Source organism: Orcinus orca, chromosome 20, assembly GCF_937001465.1.
Source record: "Orcinus orca chromosome 20, mOrcOrc1.1, whole genome shotgun sequence".
NCBI classification, from domain to species: Eukaryota; Metazoa; Chordata; class Mammalia; order Artiodactyla; family Delphinidae; genus Orcinus; species Orcinus orca.
Genome location: NC_064578.1, coordinates 58,581,128 through 58,603,444, shown reverse-complemented (window position 1 = coordinate 58,603,444; position 22,317 = coordinate 58,581,128). Strand labels below are relative to the sequence as shown.

The window sequence follows — 22,317 nt, the reverse complement described above, 5'->3', positions numbered from 1 at the left end:
GAATTATGGTTTTCTCTGGGTATATGTCCAGTAGTGGGATTGCTGGCTCATATGGTAATTCTATTTTTAGTTTTTTAAGGAACCTCCATACTATTCTCCATAGTGGCTGTATCAATTTACATTCCCACCAACAGTGCAAGAGGGTTCCCTTTTCTCCATACCCTCTCCAGCATTTGTTGTTTGTAGATTTTCTGATGATGCCCATTCTAACTGGTGTGAGGTGATACCTCATTGTAGTTTTGATTTTCATTTCTCTAATAATTAGTGATGTTGAGCAGCTTTTCATGTGCTTCTTGGCCATCTGTAGGTCTTCCTTGGAGAAATGTCTATTTAGGTCTTCTGCCCATTTTTTTGATTGGGTTGTTTGTTTTTTTAATATTGAGCTGCATGAGCTGTTTATATCTTTTGGAGATTAATCCTTTGTCCATTGATTCATTTGCAAATATTTTCTCCCATTCTGAGGGTTGTCTTTTTGTCTTGTATGTAGTTTCCTTTGGTCTGCAAAAGCTTTTAAGTTTCATTAGATCCCATTTGTTTATTTTTGTTTTTATTTCCATTACTCTAGGAGGTGGATCAAAAAAGATCTTGCTGTGATTTATGTCAAAGAGTGTTCTTCCTATGTTTTCGTCTAAGAGTTTTATAGTGTCCGGTCTTACATTTAGGTCTTTAATCCATTTTGAGTTTATTTTTGTGTATGGTGTTAGGGAGTGTTCTAATTTCATTCTTTTACATGTACCTATCCAGTTTTCCCAGCACCACTTATTGAAGAGACTATCTTTTCTCCATTGTATATCCTTGGCTCCTTTGTCATAGATTAGTTGATCATTAGTGCGTGGGTTTATCTCTGGGCTTTCTATCCTGTTCCATTAATCTATATTTCTGTTTTTGTGCCAGTAGCATATTGTCTTGATTACTGTAGCTTTGTAGTATAGTCTGAAGTCAGGGAGTCTGATTCCTCCAGCTCCATTTTTTTCCCTCAAGACTGCTTTGGCTATTCGGGGTCTTCTGTGTGTCTCCATACAAATTTTAAGATTTTTTGTTCTAGTTCTGTAAAAAAAAATGCCACTGGTAATTTGATAGGGATTGCATTAAATCTGTAGATTGCTTTGGGTAGTATAGTCATCTTCACAACATTGATTCTTCCAATCCAAGAACATGGTATATCTCTCCATCTGTTAGTGTCATCTTTGATTTCTTTCATCAGTGTCTTATAGTTTTCTGAGTACAGGTCTTTTACCTCCTTAGGTAGGTTTATTCCTAGGTATTTTATTCTTTTTGTTGAAATGGTGAATGGGATTGTTTCCTTAATTTCTCTTTCTGATCTTTCATTGTTAGTGTATAGGAATGCAAGAGATTTCTGTGCATTAATTTTGTATGCTGCAGCTTTACCAAATTCATTGATTAGCTCTAGTAGTTTTCTGGTGGCATCTTTAGGATTCTCTATGTACAGTATCATGTCATCTGCAAACAGTGACAGTTTTACTTCTTCTTTTCCAATTTGTATTCCTTTTATTTCTTTTTCTTTTCTGATTGCCATGGCTAGGACTTCCAAAACTATGTTGAGTAATAGTGGTGAGAGTGGACATCCTTATCTCGTTCCTGATCTTAGAGGAAATGCTTTCAGTTTTTCACCGTTGAGAATGATGTTTGCTGTGGGTTTGTTGTATATGGCCTTTATTATGTTGAGGTAGGTCCCCTCTATGCCCACTTTCTGGAGAGCTTTTTTTTTTATATCATACATGGGTGTTGAATTTTGTCAAAAGCTTTTTCTGCATCTATTGAGATGATCATATGGTTTTTATTCCTTAGTTTGTTAATATGGTGTATCACATTGATTGATTTGTGTATATTGAAGAATCCTTGCATCCCTGGGATAAATCCCATTTGATCATGGTGTATGACCCTTTTAATGTGTTGTTGGATTCTGTTTGCTAGTATTTTGTTGAGGATTTTTGCATCTATATTCATCAGTGATATTGGTCTGTAATTTTCTTTCTTTGCAGTATCTTTGTCTGGTTTTGGTATCAGGGTGATCGTGGCCTCATAGAACGAGTTTGGGAGTGTTCCTTCCCCTGCAACTTTTTGGGAGAGTTTGAGAAGGATGGGTGTTAGTTATTCTCTAAATGTTTGATAGAATTCACCTGTGAAGGCATCTGGTCCTGGACTTTGGTTTGTTGGAAGATTTTTAATCACAGTTTCAATTTCATTACTTGTGATTGGTCTGTTCATATTTTCTATTTCTTCCTGGTTCAGTCTTGGAAGGTTATACCTGTCAAAGAATTTGTCCACTTCTTCCAGGTTGTCCATTTTACTGGCATAGAGTTGCTTGTAGTAGCTCTTATGATGCTTTGTATTTCTGTGGTGTCCGTTGTAAGTTCTCCATTTTCATTTCTAATTTTATTGATTTGAGTGCTCTCCCTCTTTTTCCTGATGAGTCTGGCAAAAGGTTTATCAATTTTGTTTATCTTCTCAAAGTACCAGCTTTTAGTTTTATTGATCTTTGCTATTGATTTCTTTGTTTCTATTTCATTTATTTCTGCTCTGATCTTTATGATTTCTTTCCTTCTACTAACTCTGGGTTTTGCTTGTTCTTCTTTCTCTAGTTCCTTTAGGTGTAAGGTTAGATTGTTTATTTGAGATTTTTCTTGTTTCTTGAGGTAGGCTGCTATAAACTTCCCTCTTAGAAATGCTTTTGCTGCATCCCATAGGTTTTGGATCGTTGTGTTTTCATTGTAATTTGTCTCTAGGTATTCTTTGATTTCCTCTTTGATTTCTTCAGTGATCTCTTGGTTTTTTAGTAATGTAGTTTAGCCTCCATGTGTTTGTGTTTTTTACGTTTTTTTCCCTGTAATTGATTTCTAATCTCATAGTGCTGTGGTTGGAAAAGACGTTTGATATGATTTCAGTTTTCTTAAATTTAACGAGGCTTGATTTGTGACCCAAGATGTGATCTATCCTGGAGAATGTTCCGTGTGCACTTGAGAAGAAAGTGTAATCTGATGTTTTTGGATGGAGTGTTCTATAAATATCAATTAAATCTATCTGGTCTTGTGTCATTTAAAGCTTGTGTTTCCTTTTTAATTTTCTGTCTGGATGATCTGTCCATTGGTGTAAGTGGGGTGTTAAAATCGCCCACTATTATTGTGTTACTGTCAATTTCCTCTTTTATAGCTGTTAGCAGTTGCCTTATGTATTGAGGTGCTCCTATGTTGGGTGCATATATATTTATAATTGTTATATCTTCTTCTTGGATTGATCCCTTGATCATTATGTAGTGTCCTTCCTTGTCTCTTGTAACATTCTTTATTTTAAAGTCTATTTTATCTGATATGAGTATTGCTACTCCAGCTTTCTTTTGATTTCCATTTGCATGGAATATCTTTTTCCATCCCCTCACTTTCATTCTGTATGTATCCCTAGGTCTGAAGTGGGTCTCTTATAGACAGCATATATATGGGTCTTGTTTTTGTATCCATTCAGCGATCCTGTGTCTTTTAGTTGGAGCATTTAATCCATTCACGTTTAAGGTAATTATCGATATGTATGTTCCTATTACCATTTTCTTAATTGTTATGGGTTTGTTTTTGTAGGTCCTTTTCTTCTCATGTGTTTCCCACTTAGAGAAGTTCCTTTAGCATTTGCTATAGAGCTGGTTTGGTGGTGCTGAATTCACTTAGCTTTTGCTTGTCTGTAAAGCTTTTGATTTCACCGTCGAATCTGAATGAGATCCTTGCCTGGTAGAGTAATCTTGGTTGTAATTTCCTCCCTTTCATCACTTTAAATATATCATGCAGCTCCCTTCTGACTTGTAGAGTTTCTGCTGAGAAATCAGCTGTTAACCTTATGGGAGTTCCCTTGTATGTTATTTGTCGTTTTTCCCTTGTTGCTATCAATAATTTTTTTGTCTTTAATTTTTGTCAGTTTGATTACTATGTGTCTCGGTGTGTTTCTCCTTGGGTTTATCCTGCCTGGGACTCTCTGCACTTCCTGGACTTGGGTGGCTATTTCCTTTCCCATGTTAGGGAATTTTTCGACTATAATCTCTTCAAATATTTTCTCGGGTCCTTTCTCTCTCTCTTCTCCTTCTGGGACCCCTATATTGTGAATGTTGTTGCGTTTAATGTTGTCCCAGAGGTCTTTTAGGCTGTCTTCATTTCTTTTCATTCCTTTTTCTTTATTCTGTTCCATGACAGTGAATTCCACCATTCTGTCTTCCAGGTCACTTATCCGTTCTTCTGCCTCAGTTATTCTGCTATTGATTCCTTCTAGTGTATTTTTCATTTCAGTTATTGTATTGTTCATCTCTGTTTGTTTGTTCTTTAATTCTTCTAGGTGTTTGCACTTTAATTCTTCTAGGTCTTTGTTAAACATTTCTTGCATCTTCTTGATCTTTGCCTCCATTCTTTTTCCAAGGTTCTGGATCATCTTCACTATCATTATTCTGAATTCTTTTTCTGGAAGGTTGCCTATCTCCAATTCATTTACTTGTTTTTCTGGGGTTTTATCTTGTTCCTTCATCTGGTACAAAGTCTTCTGCCTTTTCATTTTGTCTATCTTTCTGTGAATGTCCTTCCTGTCATCCTTGTTTCTTTTTTTTCTTTTTTCTTTTTTTTTTTTTTTTGCGGTACACGGGCCTCTCACTGTTGTGGCCTCTCCCGTTGCGGAGCACAGGCTCCAGACGCACAGGCTCAGTGGCCATGGCTCACGGGCCTAGCCACTCCGTGGCATGTGGGATCTTCCCAGACCGGGGCACGAACCCATGTCCCCTGCATTGGCAGGTGGACTCTCAACCACTGCACCACCAGGGAAGCCCTCTTTTTTAATTTACTTTTTATTTTATTTTTTTGGCTGCCTTGGGTCTTTGTTGCTGTGTATGGGCTTTCTCTAGTTGCAGCTAGTGGGGGCTAGTCTTCATTGCGGTGTGCGGGCTTCTCATTGTGGTGGCTTCTCTTTCTTGTGGAATGCGGGCTCCAAGCACGCAGGCTTCAGTAGTTGTGGCTCGCGGGTTCTAGAGCACAGGCTCAGTAGTTGTAGTGCACGGGCCCTACAGTGCAGGCTCAGTAGTTGTGGTGCACGGGCCCTAGAGTGCAGGCTCTGTAGTTGTGGCACACAGCCTTTGTTGCTCCACGGCATGTGGGATCTTCCTGGACCAGGGATCGAACCCGTGTCCCCTGCATTGGCAGGCAGATTCTTAACCACTGCGCCACCAGGGAAGTCCATCCTTGTTTCTTTGGAGAATGCCCCAGAGCAGTTACTTGCTGAACACAGGACCAGACAAGACACCCCTACCTTGGGCCTTCAGCTTCCCGCGCTCCAGCAAGCAGCCCCCTGACGAGCAGAGCAGTGGCACCGGCCGGTGAGATGGCCCCTCGCCATCTGCGGGACATGCCTTCCTCTGCATTTTCACCTTTAACCAATTCAGTGTGTCCAATTTCCACTCAAAAACATTTCCCCCCAGAGCGCAGACCATTGATGCATCTCTGCTGTTGTGGTTGAGATATCCAAGGCAAAACAACCCACCAGTGATGGCTGGCAGCAGAATCCTGAAAGGAACCCACATCCAGCCATTCTGATGTGTCCTTGGCTGAAAATGTGTAGCGTCCTGTTTAAATGCGTCCTGATTGCTTTTAGTTCCTGGGCAACTGCTTGTTATAAATTTGCAAAACTGATGGGAAAGCAACAGTGGGTTGAAGGAGAAGGTTGGAACAAGCAATTTCCCTAAATAAACTCGGAGTTCTGGAATGTTTGATAGAGGAATATCTGCCTTCCACACAGCAAAAGGAGGCGAGCCTGAGCCCTGGTGCTCAGTGAGATGGTGATTTACTGTGGTCACACATTCATAATGCAGAGGCTGCACTGGACAGATCTGTCTTTGTTCTGGCAGGAACAAGAACCTAGAGAAAATTCTCATCCTTACCCATGGGCTCTTTAATAGGTCAGTTTTCTGGTCATCAGTGACTGTCACTGGCCAGGAACCTGATTGACATGCATGTCCTCTTCTTCCCCTTCTTTCCATCTTCCTCCCCACCAGGTGAGCCTTTTCCTCCGTCCTGCCCCTCCTCACGGAGTGCAGCTGCATGTTGCAGCCACGCCCCACCTAGCAAGCCCCTCCGCAGATGGGATGGTTCTGAGTATCTGTCAAGATTCCAGGATAAGTATTTATAGTTTTGTTTCACCGAAATGGCATCTTGATGCATTTACTGTTTTTCCCCAGTAAATCATATAAAAAGCTCAGAAAAGGCCACTGTGGTAGGCAGAATAATGCTCCCTGCTTCTCCAAAAGATATGCACGTCCTAGTACCCAGAACCTGGGAATTTACTTCACGTGGCAAAAAGGACTATGAAGTGTGATTAAGGATCTTGATATGTGAGATTCGTGGTGGGCCCAAGGTGTCTTTGTACAAGAAAAGGCAGGAGGGTCAGAGTGTATATGCAGGATATATGATGACATACACAGAAAGTGATGTTTCACTGCTGGCTTTGAAGATGGAAGACAGGGTCACAAGACAGGGAAGGAGGTGGTGTCTAGAAGCTGGATAAGGCAAGCAAACAGAGCCTTAGAGCCTCCAGAAGGAAGCAATGCTGCCGAAACCTTGATTGAGGAGTTCTGACCTCCAGAACTGAGATAACAAATTTGCATGGCTTTAAGCCACTAAACTTGTGGTAATTTGTTACAGCAGCAGCAGCAGTAGGAAACCAACAATGGCCACAGATGAATTTGGAAATAGTAATTGCAGACATCAGCCCCTTTCTGGTGTTGGCTGTCACTGGAATGAGCAGGGCCCCCTTGCTCAGCTGTTTATATTTACAGTTATCATACCCATTTTGTAGATGAGGCTGGCAGTCCTGAGAACCAAGCTTGCCTGGTAGAAGTGGAGAGGGGCACACTGGGCCTCCAGCCCTGCTGCCAGGTGAGTCGCATCTCACACCTTACAGAAGAGCTGGCTAATGGCAGGTGGACAGAGCTGGGCCAGGCCGAGGCAGGGAGCCATCAGGGCATGGCTCTGGGGGCCTGGTAGTCAGAGTGGAGGAGGGAAACTGGGGAGTGGGCAGCTGAGCAACTGGGGTGTCCCTGTGGCTTGAGGGAGGGGCCACTGAGGTCCCAAGCCAGGGGTGAAAGTACTCCAGCAGTGGCAAGGAGGAGGGAGGGTGCCGGGGAGCAGAGAGAGGCAGGGAAGCAGGTCTCTGGAGTGTCATGGGTCCTGAGAGTAGGGACAGGAGGCTCCAGTGTTCTCATGGCCGGGTGTCATTCCTCCTGCCCCTTTCCCTGGATTGCCAAGAGTGGGGGCCACTCAGTAGGCATCCATCCTGGGGTCAGCATTCTTAGGGACCTGCAAACCTTCATTCTCTTCTGCTCTTCCAGATCCCACAGCCTGGACACCGTGTTGTGGGCTGGCCTTGGGATGCAGCCTTGGGCCCAGAGCTCTCGGCAGGAAGGCAGCCCCAAGGTAGATCCCCAGGGAGCCCACAGGGGCCAGGCAGAGAGGCACAAGACAGAGCTGAGGCCCCTGGAGGAGGACCCAGCCAAAGGACACCCCTCTCGGGGTAGACCTGCGTGGAGGGAACGTGGTCAGCAGGACAACTCCCCTGGGTGTGAGCCCCACTGCAGGGACTGTCAGTGCAGGAGCTGGACGCCTGGTGCAAGAGTCACGTGGCCCCACCTCCTCTCCAGACCCTGACCTGGTCATCCCCAGGGGCCGCATGCCGGGCAGGGCCTCTGTCCGTGCCCAGCGGGTGCCAGGGCCTCCAGCCAGAACTCCTTCCTGGTGCAGCATCCCAGGACACCCCCTGGGAAGAAGACCCCTGCGTGTGACCACCGTGGGGTCCAGGTGCTGCACTGGAGCTGCCCCCGCGCTGCGCTGTGCAAGGTCCACTCGGACTGCCGCCTGCGCGCACATCCCTGTCCCAGGACCCTGCCGCCGGCCTTTCTCCAGCCGAGTCCCTTCGTGGAGCTTCCTGCCGCGGGCCGGCACAGCGAGGCTTGTACCCGGATGTCCCCGCTGGCCCTGCAGGAGCTGATGCAGGCGGCAGAGGAGCCCCTTCCGTGCGCCCGGTGCGGAAAGCGCTTGAGCCCCAGCGAGCAGCAGCGGATGGACGAGGGCCCCCGGATGTGTCCTAGGTGCGACCAGGCCTTGGGTCCTCTCCCCCGTGAGCCCGGCCGCCCGGTTCAGCAGCTATACGCCAGCGTCGAATGCGGCAAGGCCTTCACGTGCACCTCAAGACTGCTGCAGCCTGAGGGAATCCACACGGGTGAGCGGCCCTATGTGCACCGACTGCGGCCAGGCCTTCGTGCGCTGCTCCGGCCTCCAGGGGCCACCAGAAGACGCACTCGGCCGAGCACCGCAACTGCGCCACGGCCCTGGCTCCGCGGGCCTTCCGGCCGAGGTGCTCGCCGCGCGGGGAGAAGCCCCATGAGTGCGCCGAGCGTACCAAGGCATTCGGCCTGCTCTCGCACCTGGCGGAGCACCGGTGGCGTGTGCACACCGGCGAGAAGCCCTACGCCTGCTCAGAGTGCAGCCAAGCCTTCAACCAGCGCTCGAACCTGAGCCGGCACTGGCGCATGCACAGCAGCGCCAGGCCCTACGCGTGCCGGCTGTGCGACAAGGCCTTCAAGGGCCGCTACGGCCTGGTGCAGCACCGGCTTGCACACACCGGTGAGCAGACCTACGGCTGTCCCAAGTGCGGGAAGACCTTCCGGGGCTGCTCCGAGCTGCACCAGCACGAGCGCCTGCACTCGGGGGAGAAGCCCTGCATCTGTGCGGACTGCGGCCAGGCCTTCGTGCGCAACTGCAGCCTCCCGCGCCCAGCGCGCGCACACACCGGCGAGTAGCCCTACGCGTGCGGCCGCTGTGGCCGCGCCTTCAGCCAGCGATCCAACCTCCACGAGCACCAGCAGCGGCCCGCGGGCGGCGCGTTAAACCTCGCCTCGCGCACACGGCGTCCACAGGCGTCCCCCACCTGAAGCTTCCTAGGGGACTTCAGTAGCCCTCGGTCGCCTTGGGGGTGTCTGCACACCCTCTGGCGTAGCTGGGCCCCCCCTCCTCTCTTAGATCTGGCGAGGCCTCCGCCTCTGACCTCCCTGGCCTCGGGAGTGGGCCCCTGCACATCTCGTGCACCTACCCGAGGCCGCTGGCCGGGGGCTTCTGGGGCTGGGACTCTGCCTGCCCACCGCCCGGCGGTTCAGTGGTCGCTGTGGAGAGGGCTCTGTTGGGGGAGGGGCGGGATTCCCTGGCAACTTTGGGCTGGTCTGTGATTGGCAGGTGGGGATGTCACGTTACATCAAAGCCAGGTGGTCCTTCCCACCCCGAGCGCTCGTCCCCTCCTGTCCGGACGCCAGGACGGACTACGTCTCCCAGAAGCCCCTGCGGCGTGGGCGCAATCAAGGAGGGAGACTTGAAGGTGTGGCTACACCTGCCCGAGGCCACCACTTAGGTGGAGTCCAGCCGAGACCTGGAGCAGCATGTTTCTTTCCTAGCTGTATATATGGTTATGTTTGTATATGATTCTAATTTATTCCCCACCCCATCCTCCACACTCTTTCCAAAGTGAAACTCCAAGGACTCTCCACTCCAGAAGCCAACATTTGCACACACTCATTACAGGCCGGGCACCGTGCTGGGCACTCTGCCCTTAATCACCCCTTTTGATCCTCACCTTAACTGAGGGTGGGGGGCAGGGAAGACTCTCAACCATATCAGGGTGCCCAGAGAGGCCACGGGCGGGGGGCCCAGCCAGAGCCTCCTGGAGGGAGGGCAGAGGTGGGCTCAGCACCGAGTCCCTCACCGTCTGGGCCTCCATGCTTCCAAAGGGGTTCCCTGAATGTGGCGTGGACCCTGCAGCAAAGCCCTGGTGAATCACCCTTCACTTTCTGTCTCCTGTCCCGAAATCCTGTCGCCTGGGAAGAGGAGGATGTGTGGGTCCCCTGGGGTAAGGAAGCTGTTGGCTCTCCATTCCCAGGCCTGGCTTGCAGGACACCATACAGCCCTTTATTGTGTCTTGCTTAATTCAGGACTCACCTCCCGAGGGCTTGAGTTCCCCTGCTCTGCGGCAAGCCAGTCACCCAGTACTCTTTCCAGAGGTTTCTCCCAAGTTGCAGCTATCCTGGCCACATCACATTCCACCCTGGAGTAGAGGCTAAAATTCGCAAAGCTGGTCTCTTTGCAAGTCCAGCAGAAATGAAAACACATGCCCCTGCCGTTCTATTCTCAGCATTTTAGGGGCATGTTTACACTTCCTTGTATACTTACTAAACACCAGCAAAGTCGTGCTGGACAGATACCCTGGGTAGTGCAAGAATGTGAGGAAGGCTGCAGTTGCCACCCACATGGCACACCTGAGAGCTCATTCCAGAGAGCAGTGCGGTGGGGCAAGCGGAAGAGGCCATTCAGGAGACTTGGAAGTCTCCCCACCCCTGCAGCTAGTGGAGCACCTCAGGCAAAAGTGGAACTTGGGTTTTTTCTTTTTACCATCCACACAATTCATCCTGAGGAGAAACCCAGCTAAAGTGGTATCGCCAAGGACAGCTCAACCTTTTACAGACAACCAGGACATTTATTCTGAAGAGTTCTGTTGTTGAGAACTCAATCCTTGGTGGACACGAGGGGGCTGATGAGGGAGGCAAACTCCCAGTGTGGTCAGTGTGTCATGTATGATGCACACCCATCAGTCGTCTTGATAGACCTAAAAACATTCAAACCAAAGAGAAACCCGGTTGATATGCAAGTGTAATAACAGTTTCCATCAAGCCTGAACACAAGGGGAGTCTTTCTGGAGAGAGCCTAGGAATGTGACCAGGTGGGCTCAGCTCCACTGCAGTGACAATGCTAATGCCCTACCGACTGAAAACACTAAAACTAACCCCCCACTTCCACCATACATTGTGGGTTGGCAAGGGCAACACTCACCCCCACTCACTCACCAGGGCCCCTGACAACAGAGCAGCCACTATGTCAAACATGGCTGGCTGCTAGTGTGGTTGGCAGGTGGTCCCTCTCTATGCGGACCGCTGTGCAAGTCTGCTTGAGTGTCCCAATGACACAGCAGTTGACTTTCCCCAGAGCGAGTGAGTTGAGTCCAGGTCGCTCACTGTCACTCATGCCATATAATATTCGTGCCACAGACCATCCCTGATTCAATGCAGAGAAGAATATGCAAGCAAGGGTGTGGAAGCTAGGAGATGAGGGTCATTAGCAGCTGTCTTGAAGGCTGGTTACGACACAGTGAGAAGCATGTGGAAAAGCTTCTGCTGGTGGTCCAACTTCATCAAGCACCAGACAGTCCATATGGGCAAGGAGGGCTGTGAGCCCAGTCAAAACCCCTCTCTCTCTAGCTTCCTGCTGGGGAGAACCCTTGTGGATGTAGGGGGCATGAGGAGGCTCAGTGAACCCAAAACAGCATAATCATAAAGAAGTCCATGCCCAGACACATCATAAGCAAAGCTGAAAACTAAAATTTAAATTTTTTGAAAGCAGCTTGAGAAAAACTATGCCTCACATAAAGATTGATACAAAAGACCATAGATTTCTTATCAGATATCATGAAGGCCAGAAGGCAGGGAAACAACATTTTTAAAGTGTTGAAGAGGGCTTCCCTGGTGGCGCAGTGGTTGAGAGTCCGCCTGCCGATGCAGGGGACATGGGTTCGTGCCCCGGTCCGGGAAGATCCCACATGCCGCGGAGCGGCTGGGCGCGTGAGCCATGGCCGCTGGGCCTGCGCGTCCGGAGCCTGTTGCTCCGCAACGGGAGAGGCCACAACAGTGAGAGGTCCGCGTACCGAAGGGGGGGAAAAAAGTGCTGAAGAAAAGAACTGTCAGTCCAAATTTAATATACAATGAAAATACACTTCAAGAAAGAAAGCAAAATAGGGACTACCCTGGTGGCGCAGTGGTTAAGACTCTGCGCTCCCAATGCAGGGCACCGGTTTAGATCCCTGGTCAGGGAACTAGATCCCACATGCATGCTGCAACTAAGAGTTGGCATGCCACCACTAAGGAGCCCACGTGTTGCAACTAAGGAGGCTGCGTGCTGCAACTAAGACCCAGTGCAACCAAATAAGTAAATAAAAAATATATTTCAAAAAAAAGAATGAAAACAAAATAAAGACATCCTCAAATGAAGCAAAACTAAGACAATTTGTTGCAAGCACACCTGTTCTAAAAGCAATGCTAAATAGGGAGTTTAGCATTTGTCAGAAGGGAAATGATAGCAGAAGGAAAATTTGAACCTTGGGAATGAAGGAAGAGTAACAGATTGCATATGTTCGATCTTTAATATATGTATGATTGTTGAAAGAAAAATTTATAACATTGTCTGGCAGAGTTTCCTTGACAATGAAATGTCATTTATACCACAGGGTTTTAATGTGGTATAAATGACAACTACAGCATAAAGAGAGGAGGGTATCAAAATTCATTCAGTGATATATTTGACATTTGAACATTTTACTGTATATAAATATCTCAAAGAAAACCATTAGAGTACCAAATTAAAAAAAAATTTGAAGAGCAGAGGGTAAAGAGGCTTATATAGTGCTAAAGTTTCTACATCCACTTTAAGTGGTAAAATATTAAGTACACTGTGAAGAGTTATGAATACTGTAATCCCTGGATAAACCCCTAAAAAAAGACTATAAAAAGAGATGATCAAAAGCTCAGTAGCTGAACTGAAATGGAACCCGAGAAAGAAATAACCCAAAAGAAGGTAGGAAAGGGGAAACAGACGGACAAGAGAAAGAACAAACAGAAAAGAAAAAGGTGGACCAAAACCCAAGCATATCCATTGTTACATGTAAATGGTCTAAATATACCAATTAAAAGAATTTGCCAGAATGAATATTTTAAAAAGAAAATAAGAAACCGCCCTTAAATATAATATAGGTAAGCTTAAATAAAAGAGTGGGAAAAGGTATATAATATGAAAACTCCGTCAAAGAATGCTGCAGTGACTATATTAATATCAAACCAAGTAGACTTCAGAACAAGGAAAATTATCGGGAATAAAGAGAGAAATTACACAGTGATAGAGGGCCAATTCACCAAGAAGACATAATTCCAAATATGTATGCATCTAACAACAAAGCCTTAAAATACAGGAAACAAAAACTGATAGAGCTGAAAGAAAATAATAGACAAATTCACAATAATACTTGGAGACTTCAACACCCCTCTCTCTAGAATCAACAAAACAAGAAGACAGAAAATCAGTAAGGTTACAAAAGAACTGAACAACATCATCAACCAACTGGATGTAATGGATGAACTTGCCAATAGTCGATTTTTTTATCCACAAAGAAGTAATTTCCCATGATTTAAAGTAACACAGGGCTTCCCTGGTGGCGCAGTGGTTAGGAATCCGCCTGCCAATGCAGGTGACACAGGTTTGAGCCCTGGTCTGAGAGGATCCCACATGCCGTGGAGCAACTAAGCCCTTGGGCCACAACTACTGAGTCTGCGCTCTAAAGCCCGTGAGCCACAACTACTGAGCCCAGGTGCCACAAATACTGAAGCCCACGCACTTAAGAGCCTGTGCTCTGCAACAAGCGAAGCCACTGCAATGAGAAGCCCGTGAACTGCAACAGAGAGTAGCTCCCACTCACCGCAACTAGAGAGGGCCCACACGTAGCAATGAAGACCCAACACAGCCAAAAATTAAAAAATAAGCAAAGGGCTTCCCTGGTGGCGCTGTGGTTGGGAGTCCGCCTGCCGATTAAAAATGGATAATGCAATAAATGACAAAGGCAGCTCTGAAAACTGTCCACAACCTGAGCACAGGGACAGGACCAGGGTGGAAGCACAGGTCTGAACTGAATGGCCTGGGTGCAAATGTGTCTCCAAATTCATGGTGGGTCACACATTGCGGAATTAACCAGCGAGGGAGAAGGAACCACAGCTCCAGGCAAGAGCCAGGATGCGCCTGCAGGAGGCCTGCATGATGCAAAGTGTAGAAAATCCAGACACAGGCGAATCCCACCTTGGCCGGCACACCTCCAATACTGCATGTCGGGTGGGCCCACGTGGGGCTTGGGGTTGCCCTGGGCCCTGCCCACTGCCTTCACCTGCCCCAGGGTGAGTGGGGATCCCAGTACTGCTCAGCTGTTGGGGGGAGGAGATGAGAGGCCTTGCAGAGGGGAATGTGCCAGAAGGACAGGCCCCCACCTGCCTCATTTCCTTCACGCCTAACATGGAACTGATAGTAACACCACCTACTGCCCAAGTCCATGCGCAGAATGCTGTGAACCACAACAGTAGGTGCCTCATAATTTTATTACTTATTTTTATTTTATTATCAATTATTTTACTTATAAACAAACCATCAATTTAAATATTCGTTTATTACTTTAATGTATTTCTTATTTATTATACTATTTCTAACATTATTTTATTACTTTTATTAATTCGTTGTCATTTATTGCATTATCTGTTTTTAATACTTAGTGTTTTATCCTTTCTCTCATCATTAATTAATTATTTTCACTTTAATCATTTTATTACTTATTGGTAATTTTGTTTGCTAACTATGATTCCGTACTATTATTTAAATGTATTTGTTATTATTTATTACATTACTTGGTTTAGTATTTATTTTATTTTAATGTATTCCTTTTCTCTCTCTCTTTTTTTTCTTTTGCCACACTGCCTGGCATGTAGGGTCTTAGTTCCCTGACCAGGGATCGAACCCTTGCCCCCTGCAGTGGAGTCCTAACCACTGGACCAGCAGGAAATTCACAATTTTATTTTTATTTAAAAAATGTTCTTATTATTTTTCCATTTACTATTTATTATTAATTTTCTTCATTTGTTATTCTTTGCTGTTATTATATCATTTATTTTGTTATCTTTACTCTTTATTATTAATTTAGTTTATTCATTCTGCAGTTATTGATTGTTGCTATAGCTGAGACTCCTGAGGCCACATCTGCCCTTTGTCCCGACCCCCTGGAGCCCCGCTTTCCTGGAAATACGAATGAGCTGCGAGGTCAGTGCCCCGCACCCTCCCCCCCACCCCACCCTCCCGGCCGCCCTGGCTGGGCCTTATCACCCGGCAGACACTCCTGTGGCTGCAGTGAGGCTGACCATGTCCGCACGGGTGGCCCTCCTGCTGCTCTGGGGTGAGGCATCCTGCCTGGGGTCCCTGGGGCCAGATAAGGGGCGGGAATGAACAGCCATGGGGCCTCACAGGTGGTGCGTCTCTGCAGGTCTCGCCCTGAACCCAGTGACCGAGGAGGCCCAATGTGAGTGGGCCGGGCCTGGGCATGGTGGGCACTGTGGGGTGAACCCCTGCCTGGGCCCCCAGATCTGACACCCATCCCCACACAGACTTCGACCCAAGGCCAACCCTGTGGGCAGAGGCCGAATCGCTGCTGGAACCCTGGGCCAACGTGACGCTGACATGCCAGAGCCCCTTGTGGACCCTGGAGTTCCAGCTCTTCAAGGATGGAGTGGCCCAGGGACTGGTGCACCTGGATTCACCTGCCACCGAGTACAGATTCCCGCTGGGAGCAGTGACCGGTGACACCCGGGGCCTCTACCGCTGCCACTACAGCATGGACAGTAGGAGGAGCAGCCTGAGCAACCTCGTGGAGGTGACTGGAGCAGGTGAGTGGAGGGCTCACGGGCCTCGAGGCAGGAAGAGAGGCTGCTGGAGAGGCCTCCCTTCCTCCACTCCTCACTCTCCCTGTTCTCTTCCGGCCCCCTCTCCGACTGGCTGGTGGCCTTGGGTAAGTCAGATAACATCTCTGAGCCTCAGTTTCCCCATTGGTAAAATGAGGGTGATGTTTGTACCAACCCTGGAAGGCTGTGAGGAATAAATGACTGAATCCTCAGGAAGCGGTTAGGGCAGGCCTGGCCACAGTTGGGCCCTGAACGCGTCTTCCTCTTGTAGTCCCCTGTCCCTGTCTCGGCCTGTCCCGCCACCCCTCCACCCCTCCACCCCCGCCAATGCCTTCCATCTCCTGGCTCCCTCACATTTCCATGAGTGTGGAGGTCCAGGTCCGGCTGGGGCCCTGTATCTTCCAAGTCAGGCAGAACCACCCATGACCCCTGCACCCCACCCCCCGCCCCCGCCGCAGAGCCCCTGCCCCCACCCTTGCTCTCAACCAAACCCGTGCCCTGGATCACACCGGGCCTGAACACGAGACTGCTGTGCCTCGGGGGACTTCGCGGTGTGACCTTCCTGCTGAGGCGGGAAGGTGATGACAAGTTTCTGGAGGTGGCTGAGGCCCCAAAGGACAGGCAGGCCACCTTCCCAGTCCACCGGGCTGGCATCTACAGCTGCAGCTACCGGACCCACGCATCAGGCGCCCCCTCGGAGCCCAGTGCCACTGTGACCATAGAGGAGCTGGGTGAGTGGGTGGACCATCCCAGAGGGCTTCCTGGGGGAGAAGGCTCCTGGAGACAGAGTAGCTTTTACCCTGACCCCCGGCCCTGAATACCCCTGTCCAGAACTGGGTCTGGGAAACAGTGGCCACGCAGTTGCCCCGCCTTGATAGTGGCGTGGGAATTTGCCACAAGGAAGGCTGTTCCCGGGGCAAGAGGTCTGGAGGCTGGGCTCCAAGGAACGCTCCCACAGCGGGGGTGGTTGGGACTCTGGCCGCCCCAGTGACTGTCCCTGCCTTGCAGCCACGCCGCCGCCACCCACGCTGACTCTGAATGGCGGGTTTGCCGGGCTCCTACGCCCCGGCTCGAGCGCGACTCTCACCTGCGTGGCGCCCCTGAGCGGGGTGCACTTCCAGCTGCGGCGGGGCGAGGACGTGCTGCAGGTACCCATGGCCAGTACCAGCCCAGACCGCCTCTTCTTCCAGCTGAACACGCTGGCCCCAGGAGACGGCGGTGTCTACACGTGCCGCTACCGGCTGCCAGAGGAGCTAGCGCTCTGGTCCTTGGACAGCGCGCCCGCCGAGCTGGTGCTGAGCGATGGTGAGCCTGGGGGATGTGGCAGCGGGGAGGGAGGACGGGGGCGCTCTGCCCTCGGGGCAGCGGGAGGAGAGACCCAGGGAAGGGTCCCGGTAACTGCCAGGGCTCAATCCCGACTCATCTGCCCGGCCTCAGTTTCCCCAGCTGAGGACAGAAAAATGAGCCCAGCCTCGTGGCCCCGCGAAGAATAATTGGGTCCACGCGCAAGTCTGGCCATGCAGGCGCTACATGCACGGGGGCCCCCAGCCTCCGGGGTCCGGGTGGGCGCCGAGGCCTCTCTGTTGAGGGTGGCCAGTTTGGGGCTGCAGGACCCGCCAAGGACCAGGGGCGTAAACCCCAGGAGTGGACGCCGGCGGGGGAGGCGGGCGCGGATGCTCCTCCAAGAAAACACGACCCCACACCCGTCTATTTTTGTGGGCACACAAATTAGTTAGGAACAGTGTAGGAGCGTGCGTGAGCGTCCAAGGAGGACGAGGGCCGGGACGTCGGGCGGATGGTGCGGTTTTACGCAGGGCGGTGCAGGCGGGCCTCCCGGGAGGGAGCAGAGGGAGCGGGGCGAACTCTTTCCGGCGGAAAGATGCGGCGTTGGGCGTCAGCCTTGCCGCGTCCTCCCCGCAGGGACGCTCCCGGCGCCGGAGCTGTCGGCCGAGCCCGCGACTCTGAGTCCCGAGCCGGGGACGCTGGTGCAGCTGCGGTGCCGGGCCCCCCGCGCCGGCGTGCGCTTCTCCCTGGTGCGCGAGGGCGCGGGCCAGCGCCGGGTGCACGGTCTCTTGAGCCCCGCGGGGACGGAGGCCCACTTTGAGCTGCGCGACGTCTCGGCGGTCGACTCGGCCAACTACAGCTGCGTCTACACAGACACGGCGCCGCCCTTCGCGGGCTCCGCGCCCAGCGCGCCCGTGGAGCTGCGCGTGGACGGTGAGCGGCGGGCACATTGGTCCGGAGCCTCCTTCTGCCCGTGCGCAAAACGAGGGTGCCCGCCTGTCCCAGGACGCCGAAGGGAAGCGCTCTGGGCCTCGGTCCTGCCCGCAGAGTCGGCGGCTCCTTAGGGGAGCGCGAGGTCGGCCGCCAGGGCCCTGGGACGCCCAGCCTTTTGGCCTGTTTCCAACCGACGTGAGCACCGGGGCTACGTGTAGCGCTTTGGTGGAGGTCGTGGAGAGAGGACCCGGAACTTAGGGTTCAGAGTGCTAACGGCTTTGCACTGGCTCACGCCTTAGGTTCCCTGTGCGACAGGCCTGTCTGCTGTGGTCAGATTATGACCCCACCTCTGCCTGCTCCCAGGCGCCCACGGCGGAGGGCTGAGCTGTAATTCTCCCCGAGCCCCCGTCGGCCCTGGGGTCTGTGTGTTCCTCTGATTTCCTCATCCGGATCTCCTGGGGTCGGAGGTCAGGCAGAGCTCCCTGCACAGGGTCCACCACCAGACCACTGACTGCGCTGTGCCCTCTGCGGGAACCCGTTCCCCTGGCTCCTGTCTTCCTTCTCCTCACCTGTCTTGAAGCCCTGAGTGCCGTTCGCTGGGGACCCCAGGGAGTCTCAGAGAAGGCCCGGGTCTGGGGGGTGCGGGGACGTGTACAGGGAGACACTACGGTTACAGCGCAGTGACCACGGTGTGAGGCCAGCAACCTTGGCTGGAGAAGGGGGCTGGCAGCGGAGCGGGGCTGGGCCGCTGCTGCCTGGGGCAAGGGGCTTCACTTGACCGACCCGCTGCTCTCCCAGGACCCCTGCCCAAGCCGCAGCTCCGGCCCCTGTGGACGGGGGCCATGACTCCGGGCCGCGATGCTGTCCTACGCTGCGAGGGCCACGTGCCCGACGTCTCCTTCCTGCTGCTACGGGCCGGCGAAGAGGAGCCCTCGGCGGTGGCCTGGACCACCCACCCCTCCGCGGACCTCGTGCTGACCTACGTGGGGCCCCAACACGCCGGCAACTACAGCTGCGGCTACCGCTCCCACTGGGCCCACTCCCTGCTGTCCCAGCTCAGCGACCCGGTGGAGCTCCAGGTGGCAGGTGGAGCTCGGTTCCGTGGGCGCATCGGGGCTCCCGGCCTTTGCCCGGATTCTACCCTCCTACACGGGTGCCCTTTCCCGCACCTCCTCCCAGCACTAACACTGGCCTAGTCTGCTGGGTGCGTTGGGGGGAATTGCAGGCAGGGAACCACATAGGCAAAGGCCCTAAAGCAGAGAGTGGCCTGGCCAGCTGGAGCACCTGTAGGGAGGCCCAGGTGTGTGTGTGTGGTGGTGGGGTCTTAGCTGGCAGCTGACCAAGCCACTTCCTTCCTGGGGGGTCTCAGTGAGGTCTGCTCTGACTCACCAGGGAGCCTCCTTTCCCTAGCATTTCTCTTCTGTCAAATTTGTCTAGGAAGCTGATTCGGCTGCAGACCCAGGCTGCTGATGGTATCCTTGGGAAGTCCTCTCTCCAGTCTGGCTCTGATCCCTCTTCCTGCAGCTGGAAGCTGGACTTCCCCTGGGGGGAGAGGGCAGGGATGGCTCTTCCTCAACCATGCCAGGAAACAATAAACGTGAAGACAGACTTTAAAAATGTGTCTTTGGCCAATGGCAGCCCTGATGCAGGGGGACTGGAGTCCCAGAGCTGAGGGAAGTGGGCTGGGATCCTGGGTCTTGAAGGTGGATGGTCTCCGCGTTGGATCCTGAGGGTAGGGGTGCCGAGGGTAGGGGTGCTTCTGGGCCCCCACTTTCAAGACTGCCTTCTTCTGCCTTCTTCTGTTAAGCTACTCCCCAGTCACCTCTGCCCAGTCGCCAGCAGGTGTGGGTGGGCAGCTTGAGGCTCCAAACAGAACTTGACTGAACTGGGAGGCAGTTCAGAGGCTGCATTGTGTAGTTCTGTCTTCCCAGTCTGAGTGGCCACCATGTGGTGGTGCCAGACTGTGTCTCCAACCAGAGGCCAGGTCTCCCACATCAGAACTTGGAGCTGTGGGAGGAGTGGGAGTCCTGTCCTTCCCCACTGTCCCTCGATTCTGAGGCCCCTTTGCCCCACCCGACGCCCTCCTGGACTATTGCCCAGCTCCTGCCTGGAGCTTGGCCCTCGAGATGTTGGCATACAGCAGTTGTGTATTAGGCTGGCATTATCAACTAATACTTGATAAACTGGGTTTTTTCAAGGAATTTGCCTATTTCTTCTGAGAGGTCTGATTTACTGGCATGGAGTTGCTCATAACACTCCTTCATTCTTTTAGTGCCTGCAGGGTCTGTAGTGATGTCACCTCTTTCATGACTGATGTGGTGTCCCTTCTCCCTCTCTCTCTGTCAGTTTAGCTAGGAGCTCATCAACTGCATTAATCTTTTCAAAGAACTTACTACATTTTGGCTTTGCTCATTTTTGTATTGTCTCTTTTCTACTTTGTGAATCTCTTCTTGTATCATTACTAGTCCCTTCCTTCTACTTACTTCTGAATTAATTTCTTCTTTTTCCTTTTCTTCAGGTGGAAACTTAGGTCATTGACTTTTGGGGTTAAACATTAGTAACAGCCTAATGTTAGGCTTAAAAATAGGTTTGTGTTACTTTAAATCATGGGAAATTACTTCTTTGTGGATAAAAAAAAGATCGACTATTGGCAGTTCATCCATTACATCCAGTTGGTTGATATGTTGTTCAGTTCTTTTGTATCCTTATTGATTTTCTGTCTTCTTGTTCTGCTGATTCTAGAGAGAGGGGTGTTGAAGTCTCCAAGTATAATTGTGAATTTGCCTGTTATTTTCTTTCAGCTCTACCAGTTTTTGTTTCCTGTATTTTAAGGCTTTGTTGTTAGATGCATACATATTTGGAATTGTTTTGTGTTCTTGGTGAATTGGCCCTTTATTACTATGTAATTTCTCTCTTTATTCCTGGTAATTTTCCTTGTTCTGAAGTCTACTTGGTTTTATATTAACATAGTCACTGCAGCATTCTTTGATGGAGTTTTCACATTATATACCTTTCCCCACTCATTTACCTTAAGCTTACCTATATCATTATATTTAAAGTAGGTTTTTTATTTTATTTTTTTAAAAATTCCTTTTAATTGGTATGTTTAGACTATTTACATGTAACAATGGATATGCTTGGGTTTTGGTCCACCTTTTTCTTTTCTGTTTGTTCCTTCTGTTATCCATCTGTTTCCCCTTTCCTGCCCTCTTTTGGGTTATTTTTTCTTAGGTTCCATTTTAATTCATCTACTGAGTTTTTGATCATCTCTTTGTATAGTCTTTTTTAGGGATTTCACTAAGGATTACAGTATGCATACTTAACTCTTCACAGTCAACTTAGAATTAATATTTTACCACTTAAAGTAGGATTTAGAAACTTTATCACTATATAGGTCTCTTTATCCTCCCCTCTTTAAACTTTTATTTTTATTTATTTATTTATTTATTTTTATTTTTTTTCCTCTTTAAATTTTTAAAAAAATCTTGTACACTAATGGTTTTCTTTGAGATATAATTTATATACAGTAAAATGTACAAATCTAAAATATGTCACTGAATGAATTTTGATACCCCCCTCTCTTTATGCTGCAGTTGTCATATATACCACGTTAACATACACTGAAAACCCTACCAGAAAATGTCATAAATTTTACTTTCCACCATCATACATATCTTAAAGATCAAATGTAAGCAATCTAAAGTCCCTGTAGCATTTCTTTTAGTACAGGCCTGCTTGCAACAGATTGTCTTAGTTTTGCTTCACTTGAGGATGTCTTTACTTTGCTTTCTTTTTTTTTTAATTCATTTTTTAAATTCATTTTATTTATTTATTTATTTTTGGCTGCACTGGGCCCCTGCTCTTGGAAGCTCACAGTGTCCTTGGGAAACACAGTTTCCAAGCTCTGTAAGGAGTACATATAATATGGTAGGAGGCTTAAGAGGAGTAAGGGGGAGGCACTCTGGAAGCAGAGGGGGCAAGCTGAAGTCTGTCTGAGGTGGCTGGGGAGGGATACCGGAAACATCTTGGAGGGGAGAAGAGAGGTGGGTTCCAGGCACAGGCACAAAGGCACATTCGCGGGAAAAAGGGTGGCTTCTTCAGGAACCGCACGTTGTTCCGTGTGGCTGGTGTGTGGGAGGTGTGGCCACGGGAGACAAAGGCTGGGGGCCAGTCATGGATGACCGTGAACAGCAGATGACGGATCTGAGGTTTATCCCACAGGGCAGGACTTTGAAACCATCTTCACTGCACACACAGAAAAATGACAGTATTCCTACACACATAGGAAGGTAACTGGAGAGACAGCTTGGCACCCAAAGCAGCTTATATCTTGGCAAACTTGTAACCCATTCAGGAAGCTTTGCTGTAGAAGGTGATGCAGTGGAGAGCTTCCCACATGGAGAGATACAATCAGATCCGGGCTGTGGAAAGAGCCTGCTGGAAGCTGGTGTGGAAAAGAAAACAATGGTGTGTGTGTGTGTGTGTGTGTGTGT

General features: G+C 49.9%; 2 protein-coding genes across 4 annotated transcripts; both read left to right on the top strand.

Moving 5' to 3' along the window:
• The first annotated feature begins 5,237 nt into the window (after window positions 1-5,237).
• ZNF837 (zinc finger protein 837) lies at window positions 5,238-8,962 on the top strand. Its single transcript, XM_049702779.1, is given in 5 exon segments — window positions 5,238-5,356; window positions 7,364-7,545; window positions 7,732-8,263; window positions 8,265-8,310; window positions 8,312-8,962. Coding segments are annotated over 5 exon segments (1,530 nt in total).
• A 296-nt stretch (window positions 8,963-9,258) lies between these two features.
• Window positions 9,259-21,582, top strand: A1BG (alpha-1-B glycoprotein). Of its 3 annotated transcripts, XM_049703276.1 has the most exons (9): window positions 9,259-9,477; window positions 14,892-14,972; window positions 15,193-15,228; window positions 15,314-15,592; window positions 16,066-16,338; window positions 16,616-16,912; window positions 17,528-17,824; window positions 18,623-18,910; window positions 19,262-19,445. In XM_049703276.1, exons 1-9 carry the CDS (start codon window positions 9,267-9,269, stop codon window positions 19,267-19,269), a joined length of 1,770 nt encoding a protein of 589 aa, XP_049559233.1. In that variant the 5' UTR covers window positions 9,259-9,266; the 3' UTR covers window positions 19,270-19,445. The 3 variants fall into 3 exon arrangements, with proteins under 3 accessions (XP_049559233.1, XP_033267691.1, XP_012393424.2); XM_033411800.2 differs by lacking the exons at window positions 9,259-9,477; window positions 14,892-14,972 and adding an exon at window positions 15,026-15,105 and having other exon boundaries at window positions 18,623-18,903; window positions 19,262-21,582; XM_012537970.3 differs by lacking the exons at window positions 9,259-9,477; window positions 14,892-14,972 and adding an exon at window positions 15,026-15,105 and having other exon boundaries at window positions 19,262-21,581.
• The last annotated feature ends 735 nt before the right edge of the window (window positions 21,583-22,317 follow it).